The sequence below is a fragment of the Sylvia atricapilla genome, chromosome 3 (genome assembly GCF_009819655.1).
Source record: "Sylvia atricapilla isolate bSylAtr1 chromosome 3, bSylAtr1.pri, whole genome shotgun sequence".
NCBI classification, from domain to species: Eukaryota; Metazoa; Chordata; class Aves; order Passeriformes; family Sylviidae; genus Sylvia; species Sylvia atricapilla.
In genome coordinates, this window is record NC_089142.1 from 35,633,415 (window position 1) to 35,654,721 (window position 21,307).

General features: G+C 40.9%; 1 protein-coding gene across 2 annotated transcripts; it reads right to left on the bottom strand.

Moving 5' to 3' along the window:
- Positions 1-461: 461 nt before the first annotated feature.
- AKIRIN2 (akirin 2) lies at positions 462-17,390 on the bottom strand. Of its 2 annotated transcripts, none has more exons than XM_066315124.1 (5): positions 16,704-17,385; positions 5,963-6,106; positions 5,107-5,256; positions 1,463-1,534; positions 462-1,144 (listed from the first exon to the last, which is right to left on the bottom strand). In XM_066315124.1, exons 1-5 carry the CDS (start codon positions 16,909-16,911, stop codon positions 1,134-1,136), a joined length of 585 nt encoding a protein of 194 aa, XP_066171221.1. In that variant the 5' UTR covers positions 16,912-17,385; the 3' UTR covers positions 462-1,133. The 2 variants fall into 2 exon arrangements, 1 of the variants encoding a protein (XP_066171221.1); XR_010743185.1 differs by lacking the exon at positions 462-1,144 and adding an exon at positions 2,375-2,568 and having other exon boundaries at positions 1,465-1,534; positions 16,704-17,390.
- Between the last annotated feature and the right edge of the window lie 3,917 nt (positions 17,391-21,307).

Below are 21,307 nucleotides of genomic sequence, written 5' to 3' on the forward strand. Positions count from 1 at the left end.
AGACCCAGCACTGGGCAGACAGCACTGACACAGCAGACTGTCAACAGCTGAATGCATCCAACACGGCTCTCAACCTTTAACAGCATTACACACCTTCAGCTCTTGCAATACCTACACTGCTCCAGCTTGCAGGACGTGTACCTGCTCTATGTCATGAACAGACTTCCTTTAGTGGGTCACTGAAACCTGAAGGAAGGCAAGTGCAGCTGCTGTTTGAGTCAGTTACATCACCAGTTTTGTGTTCATTCTGTACCAAACATGCTTCCTCAACACCAAACAACCCAGCCGATCTAAGGAAAATTTCTCTGCCGCTGAAGAATGACCTGAGATTTTTAATCCACCTCCTTATCTAAAACTGACCCACCCACTATTGCTAGTAAATAAAGTTTTCATTTAAACACTCAGATTTAAGTTTATTCACACACAGCAAAAGTTCCACCTGCATATTAAAAACAAACAGATTAGAAGTAAATGTTTTATTCTTCCAACTAAATTCCAGTACTACAAGGGCAGTAAAACAATGATACACTGAAAAATTGCAGCAATAAACATTTGTTAAAGACTGATAGAATAAATAAAAACTACAAAAATGAGAAATCATATAAACCCATTCTTAACCCCCAAAAAAGTCATGGAATACAGAAATGCCCTCCTTCACTATTTCACAGGCAGTACTGTGGGCTATTTGCTTAAAATTGTCCTGGGATTACATTCTAACTTAACTGTGATTACAGCTCTGTTGTAGTGCACAGTTATGAAAACCACACTAACTTCAGTCAGAAGTGTCATTCTACATTTTTATTTACACAACCAGTGAAGGGCAACTTCTAGAACACCAGCTTTAATCCTTTACTTTTTCAAACTTATTAACATAAGAAGCCAAATCGTAATGATACAGCAAATGAGGCCACTGGTATTATTACAGGTAGCAAAGGTCCACATCCAGGTGGTACTGACATCAGGGAGCACTCCAAAACCAGTTGCTGCATAAGAGTGGTTGCCACTGACAAAAGCTTGAAATAACCTGTGTTCACAGGGGGGAGAAAATATGGCATTGCTGCAAGTCTTTACTGGGATAGCTTGCAACAATAAAACAGGGTGTATAGGGCAGCCCACATATGCAGAAGTGTGATTCATGAAACATCTGGGAAGAGAAAAAAGAAAAAGGAAGGAGTTAATGACAGCAGTAACAAGTATCAGCTCTGTGCAAACCTTCTATGGTAGTATCAAGACTGGTTTCAAAATTAAAATCCCAGCGTGCTATGGGAAGCCAGTTCTAGATGTTTTAAACACAAGCTGCATCTTCCCTCATACCTCCCTTTCAACCTTATTATTCCACATCCTCAATTTCAAGTATTTTACCTTGGGGCCTAGCAGCTTAACAGCCAGAACAATGGCCATTTAAATTATTGAACATTTGGTAATTCGATGGTGCTACAGGAACCAGAAGAAAGATACTCACAACTGGCAGGCTGTTCTCCATATCGTCGCATGATCTGATCATGCGTGAACTTCACAAATGCGTCATATTGTTCTGCAAGGATGAAGCATCACAAATGTGAGTATTCGGTTTCAATCAAGCAGAAAAATACTCGGCTAATTTTTATACACAGAAATCATACAAGTTAAACACACCCCCAAACTAGCAGTACTTTTAAATAACTTAATGCAGTTCATAGCTGCCATTTCTTTTTTATCTTCCAGAACAATTCAGCCAATGTCCCTTTAATTAAAGACTCTCCCTTACAAACTTCTGTATAGGAGAAAGATGGCAGTAAACTCAAAGAGAATTATGCTGCACACAACAGAAACCTCAATATACCTCACACCTGCTAAGTATCACACACTGCATTTTGAAGAAATCAAGTGTGTCCATTCTACAGATCCATAATGGGGGAGAGTAGTCAAAAGGTCAGTGCCAGGGTTGGAAACAATTTGTCTGCTCCTGCCACTACCAGATGTAAGAAAATTAATTTGATGAAATGGAAACACAAAAGTACAGGGAAGGGATTTGCTACAGAGTTAAAATGCTATTTGCTGACCCAGAAAATCAAAAGCAAACAAGACACTGAAAGGATGAAATGTTAAGTGACTAACTTTTGAGTAATTCTAATCACAGAAGTAGCTACTATGAGAGACACAGAGTTGACTGTGGACTGCATGAAAATGGTTATTTGTGTCATTTGAAATGAAATTTGTTATGGAACATACTTGGCTTTGAACTAAGCACCATCATTTCCCAGAAAGGTTACTCTTTCTATACACACATGCATACAAATACATTTGCAATATTTTATTTAGTTTTAATACTGCACTCATCAGCAGGATATCACCTTTCAGAATTAGGAAATTGAACAAGGAGAGTAATATCTACCAGATGCCGCTCCTCTCCATTCCCCTTCCTCCCTTGTGGAAAAATACATGTGCAGCAATGTGGGGTGCTCTGAGAAAAGGGCAAGGTCAAAGAAGGCAATCTTCAACCAAAAATGCAGTTAGATTTGTAGTGGTTCCTAGTCCCACAGGTTTGCCCCAATAAAGTCCCCATCCTCTTGCAGGGATGAGCTTCACCTTTGAAGTAAACAGGGTATCAGTAATCAGCAAGTAGTGCAGCAGCAGCCCAAAGTACGGAGGGACCCAAAGATCTAAGGACATTCACCCTTGACCAAGGGGGCCTGGGGCCAGCTCCCCTCTGCCCACAGGCAGTAGGGCCTGTTTCACTGCAGTTCTGACCAGCGGCTTTTCAGCACCCAAACAACAAAATAACACTAAGAGCATAGTAAAGGATCTAGTGGCCTGCAACCATTTCAAGAAGTAACAGCAACTAGAACTAGGTTTCCTGAAAGAATGTATTAAAGGCCAAAATCGAATTTGCAAATGCTCTTCTTTAAAGGTGGGAGTCAACATATACAGCTGCTTTATAACATCATCTTTGTTAGAACTGCAGCTTTGTGAATATTTTTTAAAAATCCAGTTACTAAAAAGCCCCTTTCTTGTGACATTCAGATTCAGAAGTTAAGCAATCCAAAGGCAGAAGCAGCCTACATTGAGCTACTTGAAAATTTAAGTGAACACTGCACAAATACTTACATCATTGTATCATACACATCCTAACTATTTTAAATCAGGTGGCTAAATGACATGAACACAAATACAATTACAATACTATAAAAGGCTGTTTTTCACAGATTCTTTAAAACCTTTCAAGCTAGTGTTTCTCTAAGGCTCTTGCAAAACCAAGTTTGCACTAACATAGCAGTTTCAGGTAACAGAGGAAGGAAGAGAAATCAAGGCAATGATCTGCAGAGAAGGAAAGAATAGGTAGTATCTGACTAACGATCTACATGACAACTCTGATTCAGAAAATACAAGATGCAAACATTCAGTTAAGTCACTTGAAAGAAGCTATTCAACCGAGATTTATTATGGAATTTCCAGTTACATTTCCTTTGACTTCACTTTTGTAACAAAGAGTATCACCTTACTGCACGAAGTTTAGAAAAGGATATAACCATTCTGTCAGCAGACAACCATAACTGGCCTGCTATGTAAGGAATTTCTAAATTTTTTTGTCAGATTTAAATTCCTGTATAATGTTGAAAATGTACTACTGGCTTAATTTATGTGATTCAGTAACACGATCTTCCTAAATTGCTCTTTTGGTGAGCACCATGGTAAGAACAAGTAAACCTAAATCATCTCACCAAACCACAACTCCCAGATAGAATTCAATCCCTTTCCCAAAAACAAACCAAACAATGCTCCCTTTGGGACTGAGAGACAGAGCACATGTAAGGGACTTGATAGAAGGGCTTCCTGTTTGTAAAGAACTACAAGCTTGTGCTCCCAAAGTGTCTGGACAAATGTAAATCTATCTGATCTTCAAATGGTTATGATCCCTGCTAAATGAAATGCATTTGAGAGAACACAAGAAATGACCCAATTCCAATACATACATAAATTAGGAGGAAAAGTTATATAGAGTCCTAATTCATCAGGCTGAAGCAGGTTAAAAAGAAAAACACTGAACTGAACACCAAGCCCGAAGAAGCAGCATTATTCACAGCTCTAGTCATAGTTTCAAACAGATGCAGATTTAAGAAGGACATAGAACTATAGCAATTTACTCAGAAATGGCAGATCAGCAAGTGCAGACCATGAACAGAACCTCGGGTGCAGAGACAATAACATCACAAGCAACCCACAAGCCTGGTGAGTTTCTGCATGTACATGCCAGCAAAAGGTTTTATTCCCACCTGAAGAGACCTGCCAACTTTAATTCTGATGTGTTTTCAGGTGGGAAGCAGAACAGCTGTAGGTATTCAAGAGCAAGTCCGCAGAACAGTGCTCAGACCTTCATTATCATCACACTAAATATTAAATTAGACTCCAAATCGTACTGTGAAAGCACCTACCTCTGAATGCACAATAATTTAGGTGCTCAAATGCTAGCAAGAGGCTTAGAAGTAAAGGACCTCAAAAACTGAAGAAAGGCTGTATTTACAATGCTGACATTAGCAAGATCTTTATGGGAAGATAAGCTGGAATCAGGTGTCAAGAATTTCAGTGAATTGTGAAACACAAGAATTCAACATGGAGCACCAGAAAAACAGCTGAACTGACTCTCAAGCAGATACCAAACACTGCTGGCAGCAGTGTAATGGTAAGTACTGCAAAGAGAAAGGGAAATCTTAGGTACTGTCCTCTTGCCAAATTCCAGAAAAAGGAAGTCAGTTCTCAAGCAGGAAAAAAACAAAACAAAAAAAACAGCCCTTCAAAAAGAGCTCTAAAGGCAGCCTTTCTGGAGGAAAAAAAAAAAAAAAAAGGAGAAGGGGAAATTGTCAATTCAGACACAATAACAAGAGAAAGTTCTAACTAAAACCATTGTCTGCACTGAGTAGTAATAACTAAGAGTCATAATTTCTATCCAAAGCAGCACAGAAGGAAAAAACCTATCAAAGGGAGTAAACATCATTTTTTCTGTCATGTATGCAACCCCATTCCTTCATTAGATTAAGTCAGAAAAAACCCATACACTGTCACAAAAATAAGAGACGTTTTAAGCTTTCAAACTCCCTCTGACATACATTGTTCTGAACTGTAAGATACCTGCAAGTTTTGTGGTCAAAATTTCTTCATACTCTTCACGGATTTTCTCTTCACGTTCTTTCAGCAAACGTTCACAGATCATTCCAACTTGTCTGAGAGTAAACAGGGGCTGTTCTTTTTTCAATGGTGATGATGCTGCAGATGAAGTACCTAAGAGTAAATATTTGGGCAAACCAATTTACAATTACAAGTAGACCAGAAACCAGTTTTTTATTATCAGTTTTTTTTTCACATCTTTTACATTAAAGGAACTTTATAAAACATTTGAAGAATATTTTCTCTGCTATTTGATCCTGCTAATTACTATTGAAGCAGAATTGGACACACAAAAGGAAGACAACTGCAATGGACAACAGACACAACTATCCCAGAGTGTCACACAAACACTGTGAACACCATTGACATGGCAGTTGCCACATACAAATTTAAGCTACTATTTTATTTTAAAATTATAGTACAGTATATTGGTGCCAAGACAGCTGCTTTGCAAAAGCCTTTTACAGTATCAGTGACAGAGTAGGCAGGATGGTCTCCTGAAAACAATGCCAGGTTTTTGTCCAACCATTTCTTAAAATGAAAAGCTACCATCTTCCAGACCTATGGTGTTAATGCCAAAAAAAAAGCACCAGTAACTAGTGGGAATGTGTCATAACACAACAGGTAATGGGGAAAACTATTTACTCAAATGCAGTCTGACAGAATAATGGAATACAGCAGAATTACACACAATTAATGGCCAAAAAACCAACAGGAGCTGGTGAGAAGGTGCCATAAACCACCAAGTAACTAGAAAAAAATGTTTACAAAAGCAGAGTCTAAGAAAACATAGGAAAATTACACAGGATTAACTGGGTACCTGGCAAAGCTGGTCCAGTAAGGAGAAATGCATGTGGCTGTGCATCAGTAGAACAACAAGGATCTGTCTGCTGGAAGCTATTTTCTAAATGTCTTCTCTTCTGCATGCGTTTGTACTCCTGTTTTATGTTGTACAGAATTTGTTCTAAAAAGAAAAAAACAAAACAAAACACAAAAACCTTTACATTTCACCATTCTGCTTGATTTCCACTCAAACATCAAATGCTCTAGAAAAACAAGAGATGAAAAGACAGACAGACTCTTAAAACATGACCTGCAAAATCCACAATGTTTTACCTAGGACACAAAACCATTTAACTAATTAAAAGAAAGGTAACCCAGACTGTTTTCACCAGAATACTAGCAAAAATGTTTTTAGTTAAGGTCAAGTATTGGTACCAGAGCACTGCTAGCAAAAACCCCAGCAACCTAAACTTTAGGATCAATACAATGTGCATGAATAAAAATTTGTCAATAAGAACTTATACTGGTATTAATTATCTTCACTTCATATATTTAATCTTTAATCTTTCACCCCCACACAGCATTTATCACTCACAGAGTTAACAGTAACAAGAGACTCTAGAATAAAACATTCACATGAATTGCCATTTCTATCTGTAGGTTGAGTGGCCTACAGGCAGCACTGTGAAGAGGAAAACACAATTTAGACAATATGCATTAAGCACCTACTGCTTAAAATATCAAAGAATTGGAAGCTGACAGGAAAAATACAAAAGCTTTCCACAACATTTTTTGACAGCCTCAAATTTATCCAAATGAAATACAGTGCATAGATCAACATATTCTTTTGAAGGAGTATGGCAATATGTAGTGCAGCTTCTGATTGCAATGAATAAGTACAGCAAATTATTTTAAAAACCTCATCTCCACTGTAGAACTGTAAGGGGAAAAACTAATCCTTGCAACAGGAACTTGGTACCAACCCTGTGTGTCTTCTCTCTGAAATTCCACATACCAGATGTTTCTCAGGTGCATCAGTAGCCTGACTGCACATTCTCTGGCAATCTAAAATACTCAAGAATAAAAAGGATTTTTCTATTATTTACATAAGACCTTTGCATAAAGAAATTTCAAAAGACTCTCATCTTTTGTGAGAACTCTTACTACTTTTAAATGCTCAAATGCATTAAGAAAAAGATTACCTACACGATTGCTAAAGCATCTAGAAACGCCAGTGAAAGCCAAAGACAACTTTCCAAAACTCAAGTACATATAAATCCACGTGATCACGTCAGAGTCACAAAGGACTCCACTCAGAATCTTCCTATTTCTCTCACATTTTGCCAATAAAATACCACAGAAACTTAAACCAAATTTCATGTTTGTAATCTACATGCTACTGAGGTTCCATATCCGAACATTTCTCATAAGGAACCATGTGATGCAGGCAACTTCAGCTACCATATTCTTCAGACAGCGGCTGAAGCCTCTTCTAGACCAAGTGGAAGCAAACACCTACCAATTCTCAGTTCAGATGTTTAAATACTGTCATGGCTCAATTCCATGAGTCAGTCTAGAGATTCCCAATTTATAAAAAGAGAGAAAACTGTTTTGAGTCAACAGGAGTGTCAGCAAAGGAGCTTCCTGGATTTTGCCCATTGATTAAGGACTTCATCATACCTTTTCAGTCCCATGCCTGCAGCTGTACAATTTTCAACTCTCAAATGAGAGGTCTGTAGTACAGCTCAAAGCAGCAGCAAATGCAGAAGACAATAATAAAACAGTAATAAAACAGTAATAAAACAGTACAGCAGGTAAATTAAGAGAAGGAGCCATGAGAAAGTGGTGCAGGGGGATGGAGGATTCCTATTTTCTATAGGACAAGATACACACACTCCTGTAGGGTACCACAGTACACAAATCATGTTAAACCAAGATGCAGTCAAGCTTCCAAAATTAAACACAATCTCATGCAGAGTTAGTCATGTGCATATACACATCACTCAGAGAATAGCCTAACAATATTTATACTCAATGGCATTATGGTGGCAGAACAATACTTCCCAAAATCAAGTGCTGTCCTGGCTGCAGTGATACTGCATAATTTTGAATGGGAACCAAATTAGCTGATAGGATCATCTGTCCTGGAGCATGTTTACATTATGAGAAACATGACTGCACATATTCACACTGCATTTGTACTAACTGAAGAACATAACAGACCATGACCATCCTTCACTATGAGTACTCTGTCCTGGCCACACTTTCCAAACTCCATGAGAACTGCAAAAAAAATTAGCCAAATTCCAGGTGTAACAACTTGGATAAGATTTTTTTCTACAGTTCTCCTTTCTTTTTATCTTTCAGAATGTTTCTTTGCAGAAACATTCCCAAACCACATTAACCATCAAAATCATGAAGGACAAAAAATGTAAACGGACTCTGGTCAACTGATAAAACTTGGAACAGTTAAATCAACAATCATATGCCATGTCTCCTTCAGTCCTAACAAACCCTGAATACTAAACAAGGAATAATTTCAAGGAAATGTTAAAATACCAGCTGGAACAGAAGGACCAAAAGCAAGAGGGAGCATGTGGGGAAAACAGGGAGAGGAGACAGAGAAATCAGGTGTGGACTTCGGGAAAAAATTAACAACTAGGATAGAAAATGAGTATTTGTGCACTAAAGATACATGATTCTATTGCAAATTATACTGAATTATGGACAAGAAATCTCAATGATATTACAGCAATTTCATTTACTTCTAATTTGGCAACACTTTTTAAATTGTCACCTTCAAATGTTGCTGCAAAACTCAAAAATCTCAAGAAACACTACTGACAGATATTGGAGACCCCCATCCTGACAAAATCTCTTAAACAGTTAACATTACTTCAGCTAAAGGTATAAAACTTTATACCTTTAAGCAAAGTTTAAGAGAAAGGACTATTTAAACATGACACTGCCTACACTGCAAACAGCAACCAGAAGAAAAATAGCCTGAAATGTTAAGCACTGACTGAACACTTGCCAAGCATGTCCACAACCTGGTTTGGTAAATGGTATTCCACTACTCAGACTAACTTAGGAGATTTAAGGCACAGCTGCTCAGCAGAGAAGTGGACTGTACCTTGCAGACAGCAGGCCAAGGGGACTGACTCATCTACTTCCCAATTTCCACCACTTATAAAATGGAGCTTAATAGTCAAGAAACCAAGTCTAACACAGCACCAAACTTTCAATGACTTCTCACATGCATGATGAGACCAGGAATGCTTCAAATCAAGCAGGCACATTTTTATATCAGCAAAGACTAAGCAGACATTCTTATTAACTTACAGTAGCATAAATCTTAGACTTAAAACAAAGCTACTTCACTGTGAAGTACAATGTAAGCCTGCAAGTATTTATGACTCATTTTAAATGAAAATCTGAATGTCAAATTAAAATAATCTAATACAGAAGAAAAACTGCTTAAATGCACCAAGTTACTTCTCTCATTTGCAGTTCTGTTTTGTAATTCCACACAAACATATTAACATTTCTACAGCATCTTAGCACTTGCAGGAAGCCATGCAATATTAAGGTAGTACAAACCAGAAAACTTCTGAACACCATCTATACAGCAGACATCTAACTGTAAAGACTTTTAAAACTCTGACCCAGTTAAACAAAGCTTAGAATTAGTAGATCCAACCTACTTTTGCTTCTAGAAAACCTTCCTGCTTTTTCAAGTTCAGTTGTTTAACTTCTCCAGGTTCCAATTAGTTCTGACTACTCTCTCTGCAGTGCACAACTGAATTAAAAAGTGCACTGAACTGGTGTCAAACACAGCACAGTTCTTTAATGTGCCTCAGTGTGGAGACCCAGATTGTCCTTCAAAACAATGACATGTATTTTAATTAACAAATTATTTTATATATAGAAACTTAGAATCTGAAAGGACACTCATTGAAGAAAATCTGTAACCTTCTCAAAGACTACAGAATTCAAGTGAGAACTTGCATCACCTATATTATAACTTATTAGATATTTTAAATAAAAGCTTTTATCCACACTTTGAACATACACTGAAGTTCAAATCAGATACTGTACATCAGACAATGATTTGATCTGAGATGACAAAAGGAATATATTTAATATGATGAAACACACATCACTGTGGCCTGTCCTCAGTTTCTTTGTAATTTCACTCTACCCCCCATGCTCAGTGTTTCCTACTGGTTAGACATGCCTCTGAAGGCACACAGCTATTTAACAGGAAACATCAGGCAGAGGTGCTGAAAGTGAAAATCAGACTTGTCGAATCTGGTATAGCAGCAAGGAAAAGCCACATTGCTAACACTCAAATGAATTAGTACTTCAAAAATAGCATTTCAAATTCAACGTGACTATGAATCTCTACCAGTAACACAAGAATCTGTTTTATCCCCCCTTCTCCTTCAGGTTCAAGGCTAAGATTAAGAACAACGAATGAAAACTGCTGTTGTCTCACCATAACCACCGAAGGCCTCAGGGATTCAGTCAAATACACCGGATATAATGAAATGCATGGATACTCTTTTTTTATCCAGAGCTGTGTACTGAGAGCATAAAGTTGAGCACATAGGTTCTTTAAATTTTCCATTAAGATCTTTCAGAACTTGAGATGCCATTTGGAAAATGAAGCCTTCTGAACGAACAGAGGATGAAATATCAACAGGGTAAATTAGAGTTCAAGTTTGACATCTGAAATATGATTATCACAAAGCCAAATATTACAAAGCCAAATATTAATTTCCAAGGAGTGATGTAGACTTTAATTCATGATAAAAAGTCATGTTAATATTTTTCAAAATTCTGCCATCTAATTACTTCATCCTGACCTGTAATTACCTAGAAATTATGTACAAAGGAAACAACAGCTCAACTTAAAAAAGTTAACAAGGCAAACAATTATTTTTTCCATTTTAATAACTGCTTATCAACTATGAAGGTGCTGATTGTTTCACCTGAAGGACTTTCTGCTTTGGGCTTGATTTTTAAATTATCAATCTCTCATCACAGTTCCTGGCTTCTCTCATTTAGCTAAAGGAAAATTCAGCAAAACACACAGGAAGGTGACTCAATGCAGTGCAATCAGAGTAGCAGTCTTCCTGGCCTGAAATGGAACCTTTAGCTCAGGTTTCAGTTTGCAATGTCACCATTCAACATATGCATTCAAACTTGAAGCATGCCTGAGATTTTTCCTAAGTAATCAATCAAATGCTATGCTGATGTCAATGGCATACACCTTTAGGGATTCCAGCTTCTGTTAAAGCAAAACTGCTCCACTGTCCTAGCTCAAATTCACACAGAACATTTCCATTAGGCGTTCAACCTTATTCAACACCTAGGTGATCTTACCACATTCCTACTTTGGGTCTCCCCACCAGACTACTGACATACAATGTTAACTTTAAGATGCCAGTTTCCCCTAAAGGCACCACTGCAGCAGAGCAACGGATAAAGGTATTCCTCAGGGTTTTTCTTCTACTTAACCAGGGAACCCTAGCAGAGACAGAAATTAAAACAACCCAAATATTTCTCTTATTCCCTTGCTTTGGACTCGGATATCAACCATTCCACTTGCACTTCTCAATTAGGCACGTTAAGAGGTGAGTAACAGAATGGATACTTTTGGAAACCATGCTCCCCCTCAGAGGAGCATGCTCTAAGCCCAGAGAACACAAGGTAAGGGGTACACGCTGACACCTCCCTGGCTATAGCTACAGAAGGGACAGAAGCAGCTTGCCACAGACTAGGGCACAGAGCAGGCCACTTCATGAGATCCAGTGACTCCAGGTTTCAGGCTGACACAAGTTCTGGTTCTCTCACAAGCTGGATGCTCACATATGCATTGGCTCATTCTGCAAATGTATTATTTCAGGAAGTCCCAGTTCTCCTGATCAAGGGATCGAGGAATGAAAAATAAATCAAGCAATGCAAAATGTATTAGACACAGCAATTAGATCTTTCCTTCACATAAAAAACTGTCACACTGAATTTATCAGACGTGCCACTGAAACAGAAAAGCTAGCTTCAACATTTTATGACATCTACAACCAAGGATATTTAACATTTATAGCCACCACAGGCATCTATACAAAAATCTCTCATATAAATTAAATTATGAAGTCCAGATGCAGCCATTACGTGACTTTTTTTAAGGGGTGGGAATGTTTTGTCTTTTAAAATCCTAATGATTTCTGCAATACTGGAGCACAATGAGAAACTTGGCATCTCACCAAGATAATTTAGCAATAAATACACATGTGGATAAGTTAACAAAACAGAAATTAAGCAGAAAGAGATGCAGCACTACTAATATGTCACATTCCAAAGCAACTGGATCTGTTAATTTAAAATGCTTGGCCATTGCCTGACCAAGTTTTAGACAGAAGTAGTTCAGTTTGCTCAAGAGGGCAACTCAAAGGTCATAGGAGGACAGCCTACAGGGAAGACTAATAGTTCTTCCTATTCAAAAAGGTCAAAGACATTTTCTTGCATTAACTTTGAAAAACTGTGTCAATTACATCAATATTTTTCCAGACTATTCTGTAAAACAAAAAAGGCATACTAAAGGCAAATTTATCTACCTTCTGTTTGTAAAGAGTCCCTCACGAGAGGGCTGTTCTCAACACCCTCTACAGTTTCTAGTTTGCAACATTAGTTAGTTGCTGGGGAAGTGCTGAGGCAGATTAATGTTTCAGATGGAGGAAAAATTGCAAATGCTAAAATCGGTGGATTTTTAAATTATTTCATCTTTTTTGACTGCATAAAGGTCTTTCAAGTAAACCTCTGGTTTTGGATGAAGTGTGGAAAAAAACCTTTTGATCTCAGTCTGTCTTCACGGCTTCTATTTACCAGGAATTAGGAGATTTAAATCCCTAAGATCAACATTATTTCTCCCTTCTGTCCCCCCCACCGATTTCTTTCAACTTTTTTTACAGTATTTCCCACTGTAGCATCAATCTCAGAAATGTCCAAACACGGAGGCCTTCTTAACCTGCCTCTGAATTTAAAAAAATCAAGTGTAGTTATTTTTTTTTTCCTTCCCTCTCCAACAATTTGTCATCTGGGTAAAACTGCAAACCATAGTTTCAAAACATGCAGCGGAGAACAGAGAAATAATATCGCCAATATTTTCTCCTTTCATCCTTGAATTCATTTAATAGCTTTGAAACAAAAGCACCCTTTGGACTTCAGAGGAAATCCAGCAAGTGTATGCATAACACATAGGCAGCATCCAGACCCAGGTGCAGTTATTCTATTTACACAAAACAGTCTCATTTATAGCTAGAACTTACATAAAATTAAAACTCATCTGTAGTATTCAAGCAGTGGAAAAATATTTAAGAGGAGCCACTCTTTCAAAACTAAACCAGTTTTACACTAGGCAGGCATGTTCTGCACTGCTTATAGTGAACACAGTTTTAAAATCACCATTCTACATGGAAATAATGCTAATGTTAAAAATCAGCAAATGTACTCCTGAGAATGCCCAAGCCAGTAAGCACAATTCCACAGAAAGTACAGACTGTAAAGCCACAATTACAGTTTGGCTGCCAAATTCACCGAGAAACTGGAAGTGACCTAACAGCTGTTCAAATAACCACAAAATATTAAAACACTCTTGTGAGAGATAAATTTCATCTTGAATAAGCCTACCCTCTTTCCAACAGACATTGGTTATTTGTCTATGACCACTCTATACAGACAGCTGTTTTCTCATCTGACTACCACACTGTATTCTCAGCTCACCCCTCCATCAATCTGTATTCCGCTTCCAGATAATTCATTTTTGAAACGATGAACGCTGTGGTTAAGAAGTCCTGGTGCTGATATGGTCTCCACTGTGTGAAGTTAAACACTACCAGGTCAGAATATCAGACAGAAGAAAAATGTTCCAGCATGAACTTAAAATATTAAGTCTAAGCATCAGGTCCTTTACATCCAGAGTTCTGATCTCATATGAACATTTATTTTCATTACACAGAATTCAGACAGACGCTTTTTAAATCCTCGAAATCTAAGCATCACAGTAATAGGCTGAGAAAAGCCCAAGTCAACTGAATTCTGGCTATTGGTGATAAATTTCCCAACACAAAAACTAACATAAAATGGTGACTCAGGAACACTTTAAATCGGACTGGAATTCTTTTCACGAATACAGCAAGATTTATCTGACCCTAATGCAGACATCTGCATCAGAAATGGTCATGTGAACTCATTTTAGAGTCAATGAAAGGCAACACATATTTCTGCAGCACACTAGGCCTCAACTTATGTCAGGGCTGCGGAATAAACCACCTGATACTTCCAAGTGACTACCAGGAAAAATGCAAACTATCAGTTCAGAGGTACACTTACAAAATTAGATGACTCACACACAATCTCTCAACAGGCCCCTTTAAAATTATGAGCTCTATTTTGCTCAGTGAGGGTGGAAATGGAATATACACAATGGGATAATACCCCCCAAATTCAACTGAAATTGAAGCCTAAGCAAGCTGATCAACAGATACATTTACACCAGCATACTATAAAGATTTTTTTCTGTAATGGAAACCAGAGGGAGTTTTTAAGCAAAATCCATGTAGACATGCACAATTTATAAATGCTTCAAGTTTTGTTCAGGAGTATTCAAGTGCTGTACGAGACATTTTGATTTACTGTCATTCACTCTTCATTATATTAAACACATCTTTTATAAATAAAATGCATCCTTGTCTGTACAGAAATCACCTTGTCACATGGATTACCACCTGCACCTGTGATTTTCTGAGGCGATAAGGAGGCCTTAAGGCCTCCTTAATTAAACAAATAAGGTATTTGTTTAATTTCAGTAGCATTTCAATTTTTAAGTCCTTCAGAATTGTTAGGCAGAAGCTTAGGTATTACCTCAAATACTGTTGTAGGTTGTTTCTTTTAAAAATGTTATTGATTTGCCTCCTTTCAGCAATACATTTACTGGCCAGACAATATTTATATTAAATATTCATAACCTAAGCTCTCCAAACCCCAAAGAAATCAAAAGAAATCACTGCAAAGAAGCAACACTTATCCTCTAAAAGGATCGAATTAGGTCTGATTTTGAATATCTATTTCAAAGTACATGTAATGCCTCGCTGTACCAGGGAGTGCCATCCATCACAACCCTCATCACAGACCGCTGACTCATTCAAGATCCTTTCCTAGAGGTTCAAAAAATATCAAGGCACTGATGCCAAGTTTTACTCTGTATGCCCTCTATATTTCCTCCATAGCATTTTTTCAATTATTATTTGATTAAAATATTTTAAAAAAAGATATCGCACGGTACCGTTTCCCGAACTAACAATATCGAAACAAGGCACTGTCCTACGTGTAGATGGCAATTTGAACATTCAAACTTAGTGCTTGGTAACCTGGAGCCAACTTTTGTTATAAAAGGGAGTACCAAACACAACAGCGGAAGGAATTCTGCTGCAACAACTGCAGAGGGGCTTTTTTTTTTTTTTTTCCCCTGCACACAAAGGACACGGATACATCCATACCTCGGCGCTACAGCCGCTCATGGCCGCGAGCCGCACCGTCCCTGAGTGCAGTGCTGGAAGCTGCCCACTGGACTAAGCAGGGCACGGGCCAATCAATCCTGCCTGCCCAGCCAAGACTCGCTCCTTTCTTCTCTCCCTACTCGCCGCTAAAAAGAACTCGGTTGATTTTTAATTTGCGATCATTACACAAGCAGACCTCGAGCTTTTAGGGCTGCCGGTTGACTCATCTCTCGCACCTTAAGAACGTAAAAGGGTTTCGTTCTTGCCCCGCGTCTCCCAGACGAAAGGAGACCGCCCGATTCCATTTTATCTGCCCTAAAGGCAACTCTCACCCTTCCACACAACTGCTTTTAACGCTCGGTTTTCCTACGGAACTTTTAAGGATACCACAGAACGGGTTATCCGGGACGGCCCGTATTAAAGAGGTGGGAAGGGGGACTACCCCTTTGTTTTATCCGCTTTTGCCTTTTCCCACCGGCGTTTTGCGGGTGATGGATGACAGGCCGGCCTCCCCGCCCTGCCCCCCTCTCCCTCCCCCGATGTCTGAGCAGCGGGAGGAGGTGCCGCCGCCTCGACCCACCGATAATGGCTGCGAGGAAGGGACCGCCTGGGGCCCCGCCGACTGCCGACCCCAGCCCCACCTCTGTCACACCCCCGGCCCCTGCCGCCCCCAGCGTTTCCGCAGCTCGACTCGCCCCTGCGGCTCTCCTTGCCACATCCATGCACCGTGGAAGAGGAGGGTAAAAAAAAAAAAAAAAAAAAAAAAAAAAGGAAAAAAAAAAAAAACCAAGCCGTCCTCTTCCTTTCCGAGGATCGAGCTTTCCCCTAACAGCACCCCCACCCCGTCCGCCGCTCGGGTCCCTTTCTCTAGTCTCACCCCCCCGCCTTCACCGACCCCTTTCCTATGGCCACCCGCCCGCGCCGGCTCAACCCGCCCCCCCTTCTTCCTCCCCGTCCCTCCTCCTCCTCCCCCTCCTCTCCTGCTGCAAACGGCCATTTCTATTGTGTCTCTCGGTGCCAAGCCGAGCAGGGATCGCCCCGGCCCCTGCCAGCCGCACAGCCCGGCAGAAAATGGCTGGAGGGGGACGCCAGACCCACGCAACCCCCCCGTTCTTCCTCTTCTCCGCTTCCCCGCCGCCTTCCCGGCCCCCTCCCCGCCGAACTGTCCCCGGGGGGAAGGGGGGGGCTGCCGGGGGCAAGGAGTGCCGCGTCCCTCACCTGTGGTGAGCCGGGACGACACCTCTCCGAAGGGCGAGGGCTCCATGCGCAGGTATTTCTGCGGGGAGGAGGCAGCGGCGGCGAAGGAGGAGGAGGCGGCGGCTGAGGCCGGGGCTGACAATGGCGCACATCGCCTTCGCTTCGGGGACGCCGGGCTCAGCAGCGGGTCGAAATCCAGAGTCCTTTTCAAAGTGGCGCCGCAAGCCATGGCGCGGAGCGGCCAAGGGGGCTCGGAACGAGGGGCAGCGGTGAAGGCAGCAGCAGCCGGCCCTGCCCAGAGGCGTCTTCCCCGCTGTCTGGAGTGGGCTGGGGGGGAGGGAAGGGAAAGGAGGGGGCGGCTGCGTCAGGGCCGCCTCCGCCGCCTCCCCGCCGGCCTCTCTCTAGGGAGCGGCCCCGGCAGCGGCAGCAGCAGCCCCGGTTCAGTTCGGCTGGATCTCCGCTCTCCCCGCCCGCTCCGCCCGGCTGGAACAAATTCCGCCCGCGGCCGGTGGCGGGGCACGAGCAGTGCCGAGGGGCGCGGTGCCGGTCCCAGGTGCGCGCTGCGGAGCGGCCGATGCGGGGCGATGGCGATGGCGGGGCCCGGGCGGCGGCGATGGCGGCGGCGATGGCGCTCCCGGCCGTAACCCCCGCACCAGCAATATGGCGTCAACAACAACGCCGCCGGTTCAAACGCCAGCCCCCCCCGCCGCAGAGGCTCACGGGACTCGTGGTTTCCCCACCCCGGCCCCTGGCGCTCAAAAGCAGGAAGGCCACTGGGGAGCTGGGACTACGGCTCCCAGTGTGCACCGCGCCGCCAGGGTAGGCTTCCGGGTTCTGGTTTAAATCCCCCCGAGAGGTGCGGGCTGGGGTGTGGATGGAGGACGCGGCGGGACCCTGAGGAGGGGCCGGCGGGTCCCCTTGGGACGCGGGGACACAAAGGGGGCGATGGTCCTGTACTGTCTCCTGTTAGCGCTGGTGTCGAGCGGGCCGGACGGCGGATGTATGTCCGCGTGGCGCTTGTCTGCATGTGAAATCGGGGGCAAAGTGCATTTAGTGGCCTCCATGAGGTGAGGGCAGAGCAGGGAGCGTGCGGGAGTCCGAGGTGACAGCTAAGGACACGCATGGAAAAGCCCCACGATGTCGGGATCTGTGTCACGGCGTAACCGAGTGGTTTCCTTGAAGTTGCATAAAGCACATTCTTGCTTAAGGAGTGTGGTGAGGGGAGAGGTTCAAAGAACTATAAAGCTGCTGCTGGGAAGAGCATAGCTCTTTCCTGTGCAGCTTCCTGATTGAAATAAACTGGGTTACAGGTCACCACAATGGGAAAGCCACCAGAGGTTGATAACCCCAAAAATATATGTAACTTTTAGGTTTCTGCTATCTAATACTGTTAATTTAACCATAAGCACAAAGACAGATTGTCTTTGAAAGACAAAATTATGAGTATGCCCTCATAAAGTTTTAACACTTCAGTGCTTTTTGATTGTGTTCTGAAGTGTAAGCTAGGCTTTCTCTAACAGCATAAAAAAACCCCCCCACAAACCTTACTATTCTTTGGAAGTAGGACTTGCTGTAGATGTTTGGTGTGTGGCATATATTGTTAATAAAGCTGTAGCAGCACCTATGTCAGTCTAAATGCCAATCTGATTGTGCTGGTACTGTGGTTGTGTGCCTCGTGGGGTAGCTGAGGTTTCTGATGGTGGGGTGACCTAGCACAGCCTTCCTTCTCAACAGTTTGTTTTCTGAGACAGCTTGTTACAATGTTGAAGCAAATAGGTGAAGTTTACCTTATGCTTGCTTGAGTTGCCTCGGCCTAAAATTAATACTGGAAAATCGTGAAATGAATCCTCTGCTGTGAGCTGTTCCTCTGAAGAGGAAGTACTTGGAGGGTTTCCTGGGAAATAAGGATGCTGACAAGCCTTTCTAAAACTAAGACAAGTTGGCTTCTTTGCAGCAAGACTCAGGAAATGTACTGATGTTATTACAATGTTAGAATTATCCTACTATTAGTGTACTGGTATAACTGCTTCTGTGGACACTCTTCTTTGGAATAATGCTGGCTGGTTTTCCATTTGTTTAATTCTTCATTTCCCTTACATTTTCCTAAGCATGTAGCTTTCCCTGTGTTTGGGCGCTGGTGTTATATATTCTTCCCAAGCACTTGAACCAGCAAGACTAAGGCAAAATTGCTCTTGCAGGCTTTAAATTAAGGAAACCCCAAGTGTCTCTCAGTGTGTGTATGATGCACCTGTTTAGTTTGGAGTGCTCTCTGCCCTGCTTCTGCCATCATTTGTGTGCAGCAAAGTGCCTCTATTTGGATGTAGTAGTGGGAAAAAAAAAAAAAAAAAAGGTAAGTTTCAGAGTAACTAGTACTTCCCCACTGAAATTATTATTTTAGATATATATTCTGCATTCAGCAGCAGAAGCAAAGATTTGGTGACATTAACCATATAGCACGAGATCCTAAGGACCGTTCAGGCACAATTTAAGTCAATTAAGACAGTCTGGGGAATCAGGTGAAACTTCATCAAGATAAGCTACTAGAAAGTCAGCTTTTGCCATCACAGGCAGCACTATAATTATAAGCAATTGATTAGAACTATGATTGTCCTAATCAACAGAGTTACTTGGCTTTTATCTGACCTTTAATTTGTTGAACTAAACTGAAGCAAGTCTGATTTAGGTCAAAATAAGAATTCACACAGCCCTTTGCAGCAAATTAAACCCAGCCAAACCCACGTAGCTTTGCATGTAGACAAGCCCTAAGGCAGTGAAATGTCCAACAGCAGTGACAAAGTGCTTGATGGTTGTCAGGGAACATGTGTTTTTACTTTCGTTGTGGCAGGAAACACCATAGGGTCAAGGCTACAAACCACTGTTTATATTGTTCTTTCTTCTACTTACTTATTATACAACCAATTTACAGTGCTCCATTATGTGCTACAAGGGGTGCCTTTAAAATTATATGTTATAAGCATCTTTTTCAAATAAATAGTACCCACAAATTTTATTAATACTGGGAGTGGGAGAGCTTATTCATAACTAGCATTGTGTTAGATTTTATTGAATATGTACCTCAAGCATGACACCTGTTAAAAGTCTTGAATCAAGACAATATTTTGACCTCTGTACAGCCCTAATTGAGGTGGGAAAGTTACCCACCTAAGTGGGTTACAAAAAAATAACCCTTTCAATGTATTGCTTTGGGATTCTGATGGACATATCATAGCATACCAAATGTTAGGGTTTGTGCATTCTCTTTTCTTCCCCTTCCTTCTGCCATTGCTCCATTTCCCCATTGTGAGGTTTTTTTTTTTGTTTGTTTTGTTGTTGGTTGGTTGGTTTGTTTTGGAGTTTTTTTTGGTGTTTTTTTTGTTTTGGTTTGGGTGTTTTTGGTGTCTGCCTCTCATTTTCTTTATATATCCAATTGATTTTGCTTCCTCTTCCTTTTCCTTGAGACATCCTGTTCATTTGATGCAGGATGCACACAATATCTTTTCTCCTATGCCATCTAACTGTATTCTTCCCACTTTACCTGTGGCTCATTTCTCATTAACCAGCACTGCTTGCCAACATGGACCACAGATTAGCTAAACAGTTTCTAGAGCTTGTTCATTTCATCACAAGTGAACAAAATTCACTTTAAGTGGTGTCATGCCACTTGAATTTGGACATGGGTACCAAAGGTTTCTTACTTATGTATTAGGCACACACTGTGGTTGCAGATTTTGTGAACAAAATGCGGTGGTGGTGATCTGCCAAGATGTCAGTGAAGTGTTTGTATGGTGCCAAGTGAGAAAAGATTAGTTAAGTTTAAAAAAATGGAGGTTAGTACAGGAATTGTAAGGTGGAAAAAAAGCTGAAAGAAAACTGGAATAAATTTCTCAGTCTGCTTTGCTATATAGGAATGTTGACAGTGCTGGCCAAAAGGAAAGGATACACTGGAACAGGAATGAATGGCTGAAGTCAGTGAAGGTCAGCTCTGCTTCTTTAGATGCTGACTTATGCTGATAAACTGCACCAAAAATTATCACCTTGACCTGCAACATGCACTGACTTTCAATAAGACAAATCTGTTTCTTAGGCCCAAGCTACTAAGGTATTGCCAGCAGAAGTACAGAAGTGTATTTTGCAATATAAAGGTCATTCAAAACATCTCTTTCCTCTAAAATGCTATAGTTGCATATTCAGAAAATATTAATTAAAACCAGAATCTGTATAGGAAAATGTAACTGAGCTGATTAGAATAATATAAAAGAGAAAATTAGCCCCAGGAAATTAAACTGTTGTTATTTAAGTGTTATTACCCCTACTTATTGTTGAATTCTATGATTTTTCCCTAAAAGCACAAGGAAAAAATAAGTTCAGGAGATCTATTTTAGTGATGAAGACACTGTTGATACGGGAACTGTCAGTTACGTCACCCAAACTGGAAATAAGAGGAAGATTTATAAGTGCAAGAGAGTTTCCAGAACACTCTTCCTGTAGCATTAGTATGGGTGAAAATAAACCCCAATCTTTAGTTGCAGGTTAGGTGGGCTTTAGGTAAGGCTTAGTATTTTTACAAAAAGGGATTCTATGGTAGTGATGTTTCAGTGACATGAGACTATTAAGAATAACCCAGG

Bases quoted from the DNA above. Each gene is read 5' to 3' on its own strand.
- AKIRIN2 (XM_066315124.1), bottom strand. From the start codon at position 16,911: ATGGCTTGCGGCGCCACTTTGAAAAGGACTCTGGATTTCGACCCGCTG. The intron at 6,107-16,703 runs GTGAGGGACGCG...TTTTCTTTTTAG, and splicing joins GTCGTCCCGGCTCACCACAG to AACAAATTCTGTACAACATA. The intron at 1,535-5,106 runs GTATCTTACAGT...TCATCCTTGCAG, and splicing joins TTTGACCACAAAACTTGCAG to AACAATATGACGCATTTGTG.